Raw genomic sequence first — 13929 nt, 5'->3', positions numbered from 1 at the left:
TTGGGCCATTGGGGTGGAGGGAGTTGGCAAAGAAAAGATGGAGATTTAATGACTGTATGATCACCTGTGTACCTGGAGAAATGAGCTTGTTTTCTTTAGGTTCATGGGGGAGGACGATGCAGAATGTTCCAGGAGCTGTTCTAAAGTGCCCAGCACATTTTCCTGTGCTCCCGTCCTCAGCCCAAGGGGCTGCCAAGTCACTGAGGCGTAAATCAGGTCATCACCCCAGACTTCTGCCTCTTCCTCACCCTCACACCGGAGTATCACCAAGACCTGCCAGTTCCACCTCCTGATCATCTTTTCAGTGTCTCTGCTCCTCCCAATCTCAGCTGCCAGGACCTTATGCAGTATCTTTTCCATCCAGGATGCAACATAGCCTCCCGCTCTGATTTCTTTCTTCCTGGTTTTTCAGCCTCAATCCTCTCTGAACAGCATGGGCAGAGCGGTAAGAGAGCAAAGCTAGTAGGGAGGTGGGTGCTTGAGCTAGATGCCGATTTGAATTTGACTTCATCACTCATTAGCTGTGAGACCCTGAGCACGTTACTTTTATTTATTTATTTTTTTCTTGAGACAGAGTCTCAGACTGGAGTGCAGTGGTGCAATCTCAGCTCACTGCAACCTCCGCCTCCTGGGCTCAAGGGATTCTCCCGCCTCAGTCTCCTGAGTAGCTAGGACTACAGGCACCCACCACTACGCCCGGCTAAATATTTTTTTTTTTTTTGTATTTGTAATAGAGAAGGGGTTTTGCTATGTTGGCCGGGCTGGTCTCGAACTCCTGACCTCAGGTGATCCACCCACCTTGGCCTCCCAAAGTGCTAGGATTATGAGCATGAGCCACTGCACCGGGCCCCCGAGCAAGTTACTTAACATCTCTGTTCTCATCTGTAAAACCAGGAAGACAGTAATGCCTATCCCTTGTAGTTTTATGAGGAATAAATAAGAGTCTGCCTATAGCACTTAGGATGTTGGGAGGATGGTTTAGAACATGTCATCTAGGCTAGGCCACAGTAACCAGTTATTTAATCAAATGCTAGCCTAGGTGTGGCTGTGAAGGTATTTTGTAGATGTGGTTGACGGCTACAATTAGTTGACTTCAAGAAGATTATTCTCAGTGATGTGGGTGGGCCTCATCTACTCAGTTGAAGGCTTTAAGGGCAAAACAGTTTGTAGAGAAGAAATTCTGCCCCCAGACTGGAGCATCAAATCCTGTCTCAGGAACGCATTACCATGCCCAGCTAATTTTTTACAAAAAATTTTTGTAGAGTTGGGGTCTTGCTGTGTTGCCCAAGCTGGTCTTGAATTCCTGGGGTCAAGTGATCTTCCTGCCTCAGCCTCCCAAAGTGCTGGGATTACAGGTGCGAGCCACTGCACCCAGCCTTCTCCATAGAAATTAGCCCAGTCGGGGATGAACTTACCTATCTATTCTCCATCTCGTCCTCTAGACTGTGAGTCCTCCAGGCAGGCACCTGGTCTGTCATTTCCCCTTTGTCACCCCTACCCCCAGCCTGTTATTAGGAGAGTTATTATTTCATGCTAATGACTCAAGACATCCTAAATGGATGGATGGCCGGGTGGATGGATAGAGGGTGGGCGTATCAGTCCTTTCTTGCATTGCTATAAAGAAGTATCCAAGGTTGGATAATTTATAAAGAAAAGAGGTTTAATTGGCTCACGGCTCTGGATGCTGTATAGGAAGCATGGTGCTGGCATCTGCTTCTGGTGGGGCCTCAGGAAGCTTCCAATCATGATGGAAGGTGAAGGGAGAGCAGGTACATCACTTGTCGAGAAGAGGAGAAGAGAGCGAGGGGGACAGTGCCACACACTTCTAAACAACTGTATCTCACATAAACTCAGAGCAAGCACTCACTAATCACCAAGAGGATGACGCTAAGCCATTCAGGAGGGATCCGTCCCCCTGATCCAATCACCTCCCACCAGGCCCCACCTCCAACACTGGGGATTACATTTCTTTTTCTTTTAATTTAAATTAATTTTAAGTTCTGGGATACATGTGCAGGACGTGCAGATTTGTTACACAGGTAAACGTGTGCCATGGTGGTTTGCTGCACCTATCAACCCATCACCTAGGTATTAAGCCCTGCATGCATTAGCTATTTATCCTGGTGCTCTTCTTCTTCCCACCCCCACCCAACAGGCCCCAGTGTGTGCTGTTCCCCTCCCTGTGTTCATGTGTTCTCATCATTCAGCTCCCACTTATAAGTAAGAACGTGTGGTGTTTGGTTTTCTGTTCCTGCATTGGTTTGCTGAGGATAATGGCTTCCAGCTCCACCCATGTCCCTGCAAAGGACATGATCTTGTTCCTTTTTCTGGCTGCATAGTATTCCATGGTGTATATGTACCACATTTTCTTTATCCAGTCTATTATTGATGGGCATTTGGGTTGATTCCATGTCTTTGCTATTGTGAATAGTGCTGCAGTGAACATACACGTGCCTGTATCTTTCTAACAGAATGATTTCTATTCCTTTGGGCATATACCCAGTAACGGGATTGCTGGGTCAAATGGTATTTCTGGATCTAGATCCTTGAGGAATTGCCACACTGTCTTCTACAATGGTTGAACTAATTTACATTGGGGGATTACATTTCAACATGAGATTTGGAAGGGAGCAAGCATCCAAACTGTACCAGTGGGACATCTGGTCATGTCCCCTGCAGGACTGGCCCACAGGGGTGGGGAAGAGCAAGAGGAGAGAGAAGGTTGGTGGCACTTACTGTTGATGATACTTATCACACTAGGCACGGTACCTTTACTTTCAGGGTCCTCATCGGGCTGCTCCTGCTTTTCCAGGGAGGTCCTGGTCCAATTCTCGAGCATCTCAGTCAGCCAGTTGTAATTAGGCTCACCGCCTTCATCTACGTCAAGAAACCTAGGTGGTCTCAGATGCTGTCTAAGTACCCTGCCAAGAACACCACAGACCCTGTTCTGCCTCACCTTCTGTAATGCCCTGCAGTTCCTCCCAAGGTGACCTCCTTCTCCAGGTGACCCTCTCTCCCCTTGCCTTCTGCTGACCTCCATGTTACCTTGCTCTCTCTGACTTTCTGGCCTCTTTATTCTAGCTCCTTCACCTCTGCCTCCACCTCTACTCATCTTTTACATGCTCATCTTATTCAGGGTTTGAGGCAAAGTCTTCTCCTCTTTATTTATTTGATTATTTATTTATTTATTTGAGACAGAGTCTTGCTCTATTGCCCAGGCTGGAGTGCAATGGGGTAATCTCAGCTCACTGCAACCTCTGCCTCCCAGTTTCAAGCGAATCCCCTGGCTCAGCCTCTGGAGTATCTCGGACTATAGACGTGCACCACCACCAGGCCCGGCTAATTTTTGTATTTTTAGTACAGACAAGGTTTCACCATTTTGGCCAGGCTGGTCTCGAACTCCTGACCTCAAGTGATCCACCCGCCTCGGCCTCCCAAAGTGCTGGGATTACAGGCATTGAGCTACCATGCCTGGTACCCCCTCTTTTATTTTTATCCATACTCATGAATTAGATGATGCTCAACTCTCTCTCACACACACACTGATAATAGCTCTGCTCACATTTGCTGAGAACATCACCTGCCAGGCTTATCTTGGAGCATTTTGCATAAATTCTACCCTTCAGTCTTCACCGCATTCCTTGGAGTGAGCTCTCTGAGGCTTCTTTTATAGGGGATTAATCCGAATCAAGAGGGCTCTACCCCATGCTCTCAACACCTCCCAAAGGCCCCATCTCTTAATACCATCACCTTGGGGTTGATATTTCTTTGTTGTTGTTGTTGTTGTTGAGACAGATTCTCACTCTGTCGCCCAGGCTGGAGTGCAGTGGCACAGTCACCAGCCTACCATCCCATAACGTTCGTTAGCCATTTGTAGGTTGGAGATAGATTCTCCTCCCAGACTTGTCTATAACCAGCATATAGTGAATGCTGATGTCAAAAAACAATATTAAAGCGTGTCATGTGGCAAGAAGTTGGCTTTCTGCAACCCAGAAGCGGGTTCCCAGGAATCCAACCCTACTGGTACTCTGATCTTGGACTTCCAGCCTCCAGAACTGAGAAATAAATCTCTGTTGTGGCTAAGCCAGCCAGCCTATGTATGGCACTTTGCTCTAGCAGCCTTCACAACTAAAACAGGGAGCGAGGCATGAAGTGGATGCAGGGCTGTGCTCAGGACCTACCGTCACTCCATACCTGACTGTTGGCCTGTGAAAAAGCAAGAGTACCCTGCTGTGTTCACCCCAGTTGCATCTTCCACAAATGGAAGGGAGACCACCTTTGTCAGCCCCTGCTGTAGTTAGGCTGGGGCCATGTGACTGATCCTGGCCAACAGGAGGTGTGTGGAGCTGGTGCCCGCTACTTCCAGGCCTGGCTACAAAAGGCCTTCTGTGGCTCTCCAGCTCTCTCCTCTCATAGAACAGACAAGGAGACCTTGTGCCAAGAGGAGAAGCAATGAGATTCAAGCAGCTTGGCCCAGCGTGGTGGCTCATGCCTGTAATCCCAGCACTTTGAGAGGCCCAGGCAGGCAGATCACTTGAGGTCAGGAGTTCAAGAGCAGCCCGGGTAACATAGTGAAAACTCGTCTCTACTAAAAATACAAAAATTAGCCAGGTGTGATGGCAGGTGCCTGTAATCCCAGCTATTTGGGAGGTTGGGGCAGGAGAAAAGCTTGAACCTGGGAGGCAGAGGTTGCAGCGAGCTGAGATAGTGCCACTGCACTCCAGCCTGGGCGACAGAGCTAGACTCTGTCTTTAAAAAAAAGAAAAAAAAAAAAAAAAACAGAAAAGAAAGAAAAAAGAGACACAAGCAGCTTGGATGCCTAAGTCCCCACATGGAGCCAAGGTGCCCTGTAGGAACACTCAACCCATATTGCTTTTTGGGTGAGCAAAATATAAACCCTTTGTGTCTTAAGTCATAGCAATTTGTGGTTTCTTTGTACAGTACAACCTCTCCTGAACAAATATAGTCTCCTCCATAATATAATCTAACTTCTCCATACAGAATTCATCTGATACTTTGTTCTTGTTCTCCATACTCCCACCATGGGTCAAGTCTGGCTCCTTCAAGACTCTCAGCCTATGTAGTTTTGGGAAGTATTTTTCCTCTCAATTTGCTAATTGCCTCAGGCTGTTCCCATTTTCTGCTTCTGACACTTGGATCCTAGGCATACCTAGGGTATATCTATGCACATGGTTACAGTGCATAGATATACCTTACATGCATATGGTTACAGTGTGTCAGTTTGAACTCTGATCCTGCTTCCACCTGGCTGCATGGCCTTGGGCACCTGTGAGAGTCCATGTTCCTCTCCATTCCCAAAGGAGCACTACATGAATCAGACACGTACAGTTTTTAGGACAATGGCTGGCTTCAAGTCAGTGTGCAGTCTACACTATCATTAGGGATTCATGACAAAGTAGGATGCTTACCTTTCAGGGCAGGACGTTCCCTTTGCAAACTTTGTTGCAGCCTCAGTAACGGGGCTGCAAAAGAACAGAGGCAGGGGGGATGTTTAACTGTACAGTAAAGTCACCAGTTATAGAAAATACAGATTACCTGCAGGGACATCTCTTTAGTAGAAGTGGCAGCCATGGATTGTAGTCTGTTGTGAGAGCTAATTTTGTACCCGTCTTCCAACTCTGTGCTCAGTGACCTCGTGTTGGTAGCTTGAAATCTGCCATGATGTGATCAAGTGGGTTTCATACCAGTAATGCAAGGATGGCTTAACATACGCAAGTCAACAAATGTGATACATCACAGAAACAGAATTAAAAACAAAAATCATAGGAGATGCAGAAGCATTTCACAAAATTCCGCATCCCTTTATGATTAAAACCCTCAACAAAATCAGTATACGAGAGACATACTTCAATGTAATAAAAGCCATCTATGACAAACCCCACAGCCAACATTACACTGAATGGGGAAAAGTTTAAAGCATTTCCCCTGAGAACTGGAACAAGACAAGGATGCCCACTTTTACCACTTGTATTCAACATAGTACTGGAAGTCCTAGTCAGAGCCATCAGACAAGAGAAAGAAATGAAGGGCATCTAAACCGGTAAAGAGGAAGTCAAACTGTTACTGTTCACTGATGATATGATTGTACACCTAGAAAACCCTAAAGACTCATCCAAAAAGCTCCTAGATCTGATGAATGAATTCAGTAGAGTTTCAGGATACCGAATCAATGTACACAAATCAGTAGCACTGCTACGTACACCAACAATGACCAAGCTGAGATTCAAATCAAGAGCTCAACCTCTTTTACAACAGCTGCAAAAAATAAAAAAAAAAAAAATACTCAGGAATATACCTAACCAAGGAGGTGAAAGACCGCTACAAGGAAAACTACAAAACGCTGCTGAAAGAAATCATAGACAACACAAACAAATGGAAACACATCCCATGCTCATGGATGGGTAGAATCAATATTGTGAAAATGACCATATTGCCAAAAGCAATCTACAAATTCAATGTAATTCCCATCAAAATGCTATCATTTTCCACAGAACTAAAAAATCCTAAAATTCTTTTTTTTTTTTTTTGAGACACAGTCTCGCTCTGTCACCCAAGCTGGAGTACAATGGCCGATTTCGGCTCACTGCAACCTCTGCTTCCCAGGTTCAAGCAATTCTCCTGCCTCAGCCTCCCGAATAACTGGGATTACAGGTGCATGCACCATGCCTGACTAATTTTTGTATTTTTAGTAGAGACAGGGTTTCACCATGTTGGTCAGGCTTGTCTCAAACTCCTGACCTCAGGTGATCCACCTGCCTTGGCCTCCCAAAGTGCTGGGATTACACATGTGTGGCTACCATGCCCAGCCACAATCCTAAAATTCATATGAACCAAAAAAGAGCCCGCATAGCCAAAGCAAGACTAAGCAAAAAGAACAAATCTGGAGGCATCACATTACCCAATCAAATTATACTACAAGCCTATAGTTACCAAAACAGCATGGTACTGGTATAAAAGTAGGCATGTAGAACAATGGAACAGAATAGAGAACCCAGAAATAAAGCCAAATACTTACAGCCAACTGATCTTCGACAAAGCAAACAAAAATATGAAGTGGAGGAAGGGACACCTTATTCAACAAATGGTGCAGGGATAACTGGCAAGCCACATGTAGGAGAATGAAGTTGGATCCTTATTTCTCACCTTATACAAAAATCAGCTCACAAATTCAATGTGAATTTGCATCAAAGACTTAAATATGAGACCAGAAGTCATATAAATTCTAGAAGATAACATCAGAAAAACTCTTCTAGACGTTAACTTAGGCAATGAGTTCACAACCAAAAGCCCAAAAGCAAATACAACAAAAACAAAAGTAAACATACGGATGTATGGGAACAGGCATGGTAGCTCACGCCTGTAATCCCAGCACTTTGGGAGGCCGAGGAGGGCAGATCACTCGAGGTCAGGAGTTCAAGACCAGCCTGGCCAACATGATGAAACCCCATCTCTACTAAAAATACAAAAATTAGCTAGGCATGGTGGTACATGCCTGTAGTCCCAGCTACTTGGGAGGCTGAGGCAAAAGAATCACTTGAACCTGCGAGTTGGAGGTTGCAGTGAGATTGCACCACTGCATTCCAGCTTGGATGACAGAGCAAGACTCTGCCTCAATTAAAATAAAATAAAATAAAAAAGACACATGCCCATGTATGTTTATCACAGCACGATTCACAATTGAAAGATATGGAATCCACCTAAGTGCCCATTGACCAATGAGTGGATGAAGAATATGTGGTATATAAACAGCATGGAATATGACTCAGCCATAAAAAAGAGTAAAATAATGTCTTGCAGCAACTTGGATGGAGGCCATCATTCTAAGTGAAGTAACTTAGGAACGTAAAACCAAAACCACATGTTCTCACTTACAAGTGGGAGCTAAGCCATGGGTATGCAAAGGCATACGGAGTGGCATAATGGACTTCAGAGATTGAGAAAGGGGAGGGCAGGGAGGTGGGGACAAAAAACTACACACTGGGGCCAGGTGTGGTGGCTCATGCCTGTAATCCCAGCACTTTGGGAGGCCGAGGCGGGCAGATTACTTGCGCTCAGAAGTTCGAGACCAGTCTGACCAACACGGCAAAACCCCATCTCTACTAAAAATATAAAAATTAGCCAGGCATGGTGGTGCGTGCCTGTGGTCCCACCTACTTGGGAGGCTGAGGCAGGAGAATCACTTGAACCCAAGATACAGAGGTTGTAATGAGATGAGATCCCTCCACTGCACTCCAGCCTGGGCAACAGAGCGAGACTGTCTCAAAAAACAAAACCAAAAAACTACATATTGAGTGCAACATACTCTAAAACATACACTGATGGGTGGACTACAATCTCAGAATTTACTACTACATAATTCATCATGTAACAGAAACCACTTGTACCCCCAAAAGCTATTGAAGTAAAAATTCAAAAAAACAAAAAAACTTAATATTTAAAAATATTATTACCTAATAGTAGCAGAGTTAATCCCTATAATTAAAATATTGTACATGTTATAAATTTTTACTTGAGATCAAATCAAAATTCAATTTTTCCACATGTGCTGAAAATGTGATAGAAAGCTGAGTCCTGATACGTGTCAGTTAGGTCAAGCTTCTGCTTCATCTTTTTCAGATTTTTGAATAGTCAATAAATTTTGTCTGCTTTTTTTTCTTTTTTTCTTTCTTTTTTTTTTTTTTTTTTTTTTGAGACACAGTCTCGATCTGTTGCCCAGCCTGGTGCATAGTGATGCAATCTCGGCTCACTGCAACCCCTGCCTCCCAGGTTCAAGCAATTCTCCTGCTTCAGCCACCCGACTAACTGGGACTACAGGTATGCACCACCACGCCCGGTTAATTTTTGTATTTTTAGTAGAAATGGGGGTTTCACCATGTTGGCCAGGCTGGTCTCAGACTCCTGACCTCAAGTGATTCACCCACCTCAGCCTCCCAAAGTGCTGGGATTATAGGTGTGAGCCACTGTATCCTGGCCTCGAGTGATCTGCCCGCCTTAGCCTCCCAAGTGTTGGGATTATGGGTGTCAGCCACTGCATCCAGTCAGATTGCTAATGTTTACTGAGTGCCTTTATCTGCAAGGCACTGTCCTGTGTGCTTTTGATGAATTAACTCATTCATCATAACTACTATTATTATCACCCGCATGGCACAGAGGCAGAAACTGAGGCACAGAGAGGTTAAGGAACTTTTCAGAGGTCACAAAGCTCACATGTACCAAAGCAACATTCCTTCCAAGGGGGTCTGTACTCTCATCCACTCTGTGGTCATCCTGGCTGCCCAATTATATGAGAATAAATGTCAGGAAATGCAGTTGCTAGAACAATTACATACAGGTCTCTCTTCTGCCATGAGTAGGAAAAGTACTGTGAATCTCCTTGCACAAAATATCTCTAGGCTTTGACCTTTCTGTTCCCCAAATACTCACCAAAAATATAATTCCTATTGACTTCAGCATTACCAAGAGCACTTCCCCATAAACCTGCCAAGAAAATAGCAATAAAATTCAAACATTCTCCATCATGTGACTGTCATGCTTGATATTCAAAGCACCAGCAGACTGGTATAAAGCACTGCAGGGATCTGCAACAGGAAGAAAGATCATTCTTCCATTCCATAAATATGTATGAAGCAATTAGTGGGCACCCGGCACTCTTCTGGCTGCTGGAATAGAGCAGTAAACAAGACAGATAAGGTCCTTGTCCTCACGAACCTTCTATGGGCAGAGCCAGCCAGGCGCTGCAGACTGGCTACCCCAAGGCCATTTCAAGCTTCCTTTCATGCCAACCCTTCTCAGTCTACAGGCAGGAAGGGCAAATATTTCCCAGCCTCCCTTGCAGCTAGGGGGAGGTCAAGCTGTGGTCCATGCACATTGCTGGGGGAACTTCTGCAAAGTGCTTGTTGTCCTTCTCAGAAGGAGCAGGCCAGGTGTGGTGGCATGCAACTCTAGTCTCAGCTACTTGGGAGGCTGAGGCAGGAAGATTGCTTGAGGCCAGGAGTTCGAGACCTGTGCTGGGCTATGATTGTGCTTCTGCACTGCAGCCTGAGTGACAGAGAGAGACCCTGACTTAAAAAAAAAAAAAAAAAAAAAAAAAGGTTGCAGCTTCATTGGATGCAGCAGCCATCCTGTGGTGTGGAGGAGTTCAGCATGAGGGTGACTGTTAATATGCTAAGGATGGAGGAGCAGAAACCCAGAATAAACCTAGGTCCTTCTGCTTAATGTTCCACAGCTAAACCAATGTCACCCAGCCACCTATCTTTGCATTATTTATGTATTTATTTTGAGATGGGGTCTTGCTCTGTGGCCCAGGCTGGAGTGCAGTGATGTGATCTCGGTTCAATGCAACCTCTGCCTCCCAGATTCAAGTGATTCTCCTGCTTCAGCCTCCTGAGTAACTAGGATTATAGGTATGCACCACCACGCCCTGGTAATTTTTGTGTTTTTTTAGTAGAGATGGGGTTTCACCATGTTGGCCCAACTGGTCTCGAACTCCTGACCTCAAGTGATCTGCCCGCCTCAGTCTCCCATAGTGCTGGGATTTCAGGTGTGAGTCACGGTGCCCGGCCTGTCTTTTTCTTTTGTAAGAAAATTAATCCCACATTTCCTTAGGGCACTGTGGTTGGTTAGTGACTTTTAGCCAAACATATTTGTATAGATACAGGGAGACATAAAAAATGAATAATCAGCCAGGGCCAGGCACGTTGGCTCACGCCTGTAATGCCAGCATTTTGGGAGACTGAGGTGGGTGGATGAATTGAAGTCAGGAGTTTAAAATCAGCCTGGCCAACATGGTGAATCCCTATCTCTACTAAAAATACAAAAATTAGCTGGGCCGAGGCAGGAGAATCACTTGAACTCGGGAGGTTGCAGTGAGCAGAAATTGCACCACTGCACTCCAGCCTGGGTGACAGAGTGAGACTCCATCTCAAAAAAAAAAAAAAAAAAAAAAAAAGAAGAAGAAAACTCAAAGACACTATAGACACACCCATTGGGTTGGCTGGTATCCAAAAAAACCCCAGAAAACAGTAAGTGTTGATGAGGACGTGGAGAAATTGGAACCCTGGTGCACCATTGGGCAGAATATAAAATGGTATAGCCACTGTGGAAAATGGTATGGTCGTTCCTCAATTTTTTTTTTTTTTTTTTTTTGAGATGGCCCAGGCTGGAGTGCAATGGCACGATCTTGGCTCACTGCAACCTCCGCCTCCCAGGATCAAGCAATTCTCCTGCCTCAGCCTCCCAAGTAGCTGGAATTATAGGCAGGTGTCACCACACCCGGCTAATTTTGTATTTTTAGTAGAGATGGGGTTTCACCATGTTGGTCAGGCTGGTCTCAAACCCCCGACCTCAGGTGATCCTCCTGCCTCAGCCTCCCAAAGTGCTGGGATTACAGGCATGAGCCACCAGGCCCGGCCTCAAAATTTTAAAAATAGAATTACCACATACATGATCCAGCAACTCTACCTCTGAGTATGTACCCAAAAGAATCGAAAGCAAGGTCTCAAAAAGATATTCATAGACCCACGTGCATGGCAGCTTCCTTCACAACAGCCAAAAGATGAAAGCAATCCATGTGTCCATTGATGGATGAATTGATAAGCAAAATGTGGTATATTCGTACAATGGAATATGATTCATCCATAAAAAGGAAGGAATTCGAACACATGGTACAATATGGATGAACTTCAATGTCATTTTCCTCAGTGAAATCAGACAGACACAAAAAGACAAACAGTGCATGATTCCACTTACATGTCATACTCAGAGTAGTCAAACTCATAGAGGCAGAAGGTAGTATTGTGGTTGTCAGGGGCTAAGGGAGGGAGTGACAGGGAGTTAAGTGTTCAATGGGCATAGAGTTCCAGTTTTACAAGATGAAAAGGGTTATGGAGATGGATGGTGGTGATGGTTGCACAACATTATGGATGTATTGTATTTATACCACTGTACTCGACACTTTAAAATTGTTAAAATGGCAAAATTTATGCTATATGTATTTTGTAATAATAAATAAAAAGCACCCGGGTGTGTGAGGGGGGGATAAGAGACATGTACAGAACCACTTCAGTAGGTGATACACACACCCAAGGAAATAATAATGTTATAAGGAGCACCTGGGAGTGACAATTTCAGAATATCTGATGCCCAAGACCAGATTTAGCAAAAAGATGGCGGCGATAGGAGACAGGAGCCAGGCTTGGCAATATGAAGGACCCCTTCTGTTCAGACAAGAGAAAGGGGGAAGATCCCCTTCATCCTACCTCATTCCTCTCCCTGAGAACACCCCTCCATCTACCAGGTTGCCAGAGCTGGAACCTTTAATGTCATCTCTGATTCGCCTTACTCTCCACATCCAATCCAGGTGTAATTCTTCTTCATCCATCTCCAGGTTTCCAGAGTCCATCCACTTCCCTCCCATATCCACTCTGGTACCCAACCTTAAACTGCCATTATCTGTCACCAGGACCATTAGCTTCTCAACTGCTCCCAACTTCTAAGTTTGCACACCCACCCCTAATCCATGCTGAGAGAGAGAGAGATCGATCTTTTCCAATATAAACTGAATCAGGTCACCACCCTAATTAAACTGCCTCCCTGGCTCTCCCAACACACTTGGAATACAAACTAAACTTCATCTGTGTCCCTCAGGGTCCCATATGATCTGGACCTTGCTTACCTCTCCAGCCCTCTCTCACAGCCTCATTCAGGAGGCTCCAACCTCACTGGTCTTCTCATTGGTTCTAGAGTAAGACAAGCACGGTCCTGGCTTAGGGTCTGATATGGTTAAGTTTTATGTCCCCACCCAAATCTCTCGAGTTGTAATCCCCAGGTGTTGAGGGAGAGACTTTGTGGGAGGTAATTGGATCATGGGGGCAGTTCCCCCCATGCTGCACTCATGATAGTGAGTGAGTTCTCACGAGATCTGATGGTTTTATAAGTGTTGGGTAGTTTTTCTTTGGCTTGCTCTTCTCTCTTCTGCCACCATGTGAAGAAGGTTCTTGCTTCCCCTTTGCCTTTTGCCATGATTGTAAGTTTCCTGAGGTCTCCCCAGCCATGTGAAACTGTGAGTCAATTAAACATTCTTTGTCTACAAATTACCCAGTCTCGGGTAGTATCTTTATAACAGTATGAAAATGGACTAATACAAGGTCTCTGTATTTGCTCTTCCCTCTGTCCATGTGCTTTTCCCCTAAGATATCTGCATGGCTTCACTTTTCATCAGGTCCACACTCAAAGGCCATCTCCTGTCAGAAGCTCGACCACCAATTAAAAATAATACTGTGGTCACTCTCCAGCCCCTTATCATGAATTATTTTTCAAGATAGCATTTACTATGATCTGACATTATAATATATATTTATTTTTGTGTGTGTTCATTCATCATCTCCTTCCCTGGAGTGCAAACTTCATTAGGGAATGAGCCTTCACTGTCCTGCTCATGACTGAATCCCCTGCATTTAAAATAATATCAGGGTCCCAGCATGTCTCAAAAGTGTATGCTAAAATCATGGTGATTCAACCATCCTTGAATTACTACCATGTGCTGGGCACTGGGCTGAGTGCTTTATTTGTGGATTATGCCTAACTCTCATACCCACATTTTGAGATAAGTACTTTCCCTATGAGAAAACCGAGGCTCAGGTAACATAAATGACTTTCTCAAGCTGGCATTATTTGTCCCGTGTAGGGGAGCTGTCTGCCTAGCAGGGTAATGCCTTCAGACCCTGAGTTCTCAGAAGATTATGAAGCCACAACTAAAAGTGATACCAGTGTGTAAGCTACAGTCAAGGACATTTAATCAAGTTCTGATTTTACTCACTATCACTGTTTTGATTATTTTTGGTTTTTGTTGTAATTTTTTCTGGAAATACTCTGTTTTAAAAAAATTGTATGCCCCTTGCTTTGCTGGTG

The 13929-nt window shown here is 44.8% G+C and overlaps 1 protein-coding gene across 1 annotated transcript in view; it reads right to left on the bottom strand.

Annotated features, from left to right (window-relative positions):
* PLA2G4C (phospholipase A2 group IVC) overlaps positions 1-13929 on the bottom strand; it is a 50734-nt gene that overhangs the window by 21296 nt on the left and 15509 nt on the right. The window contains exons 8-10 of the mRNA XM_031660361.1: positions 9422-9498; positions 5430-5523; positions 2770-2877 (exon numbers count right to left, since the gene is read on the bottom strand). Coding sequence (XP_031516221.1) covers positions 2770-2877; positions 5430-5523; positions 9422-9498 — 279 coding nt within the window. The remainder of the gene's footprint in view (positions 1-2769; positions 2878-5429; positions 5524-9421; positions 9499-13929) is intronic.

This window comes from Papio anubis, chromosome 20 (assembly GCF_008728515.1).
Source record: "Papio anubis isolate 15944 chromosome 20, Panubis1.0, whole genome shotgun sequence".
In the NCBI taxonomy this organism is placed as follows: domain Eukaryota; kingdom Metazoa; phylum Chordata; class Mammalia; order Primates; family Cercopithecidae; genus Papio; species Papio anubis.
Note: the sequence above shows the minus strand (reverse complement) of the source record. Positions and strands in the feature narration are given on the sequence as shown.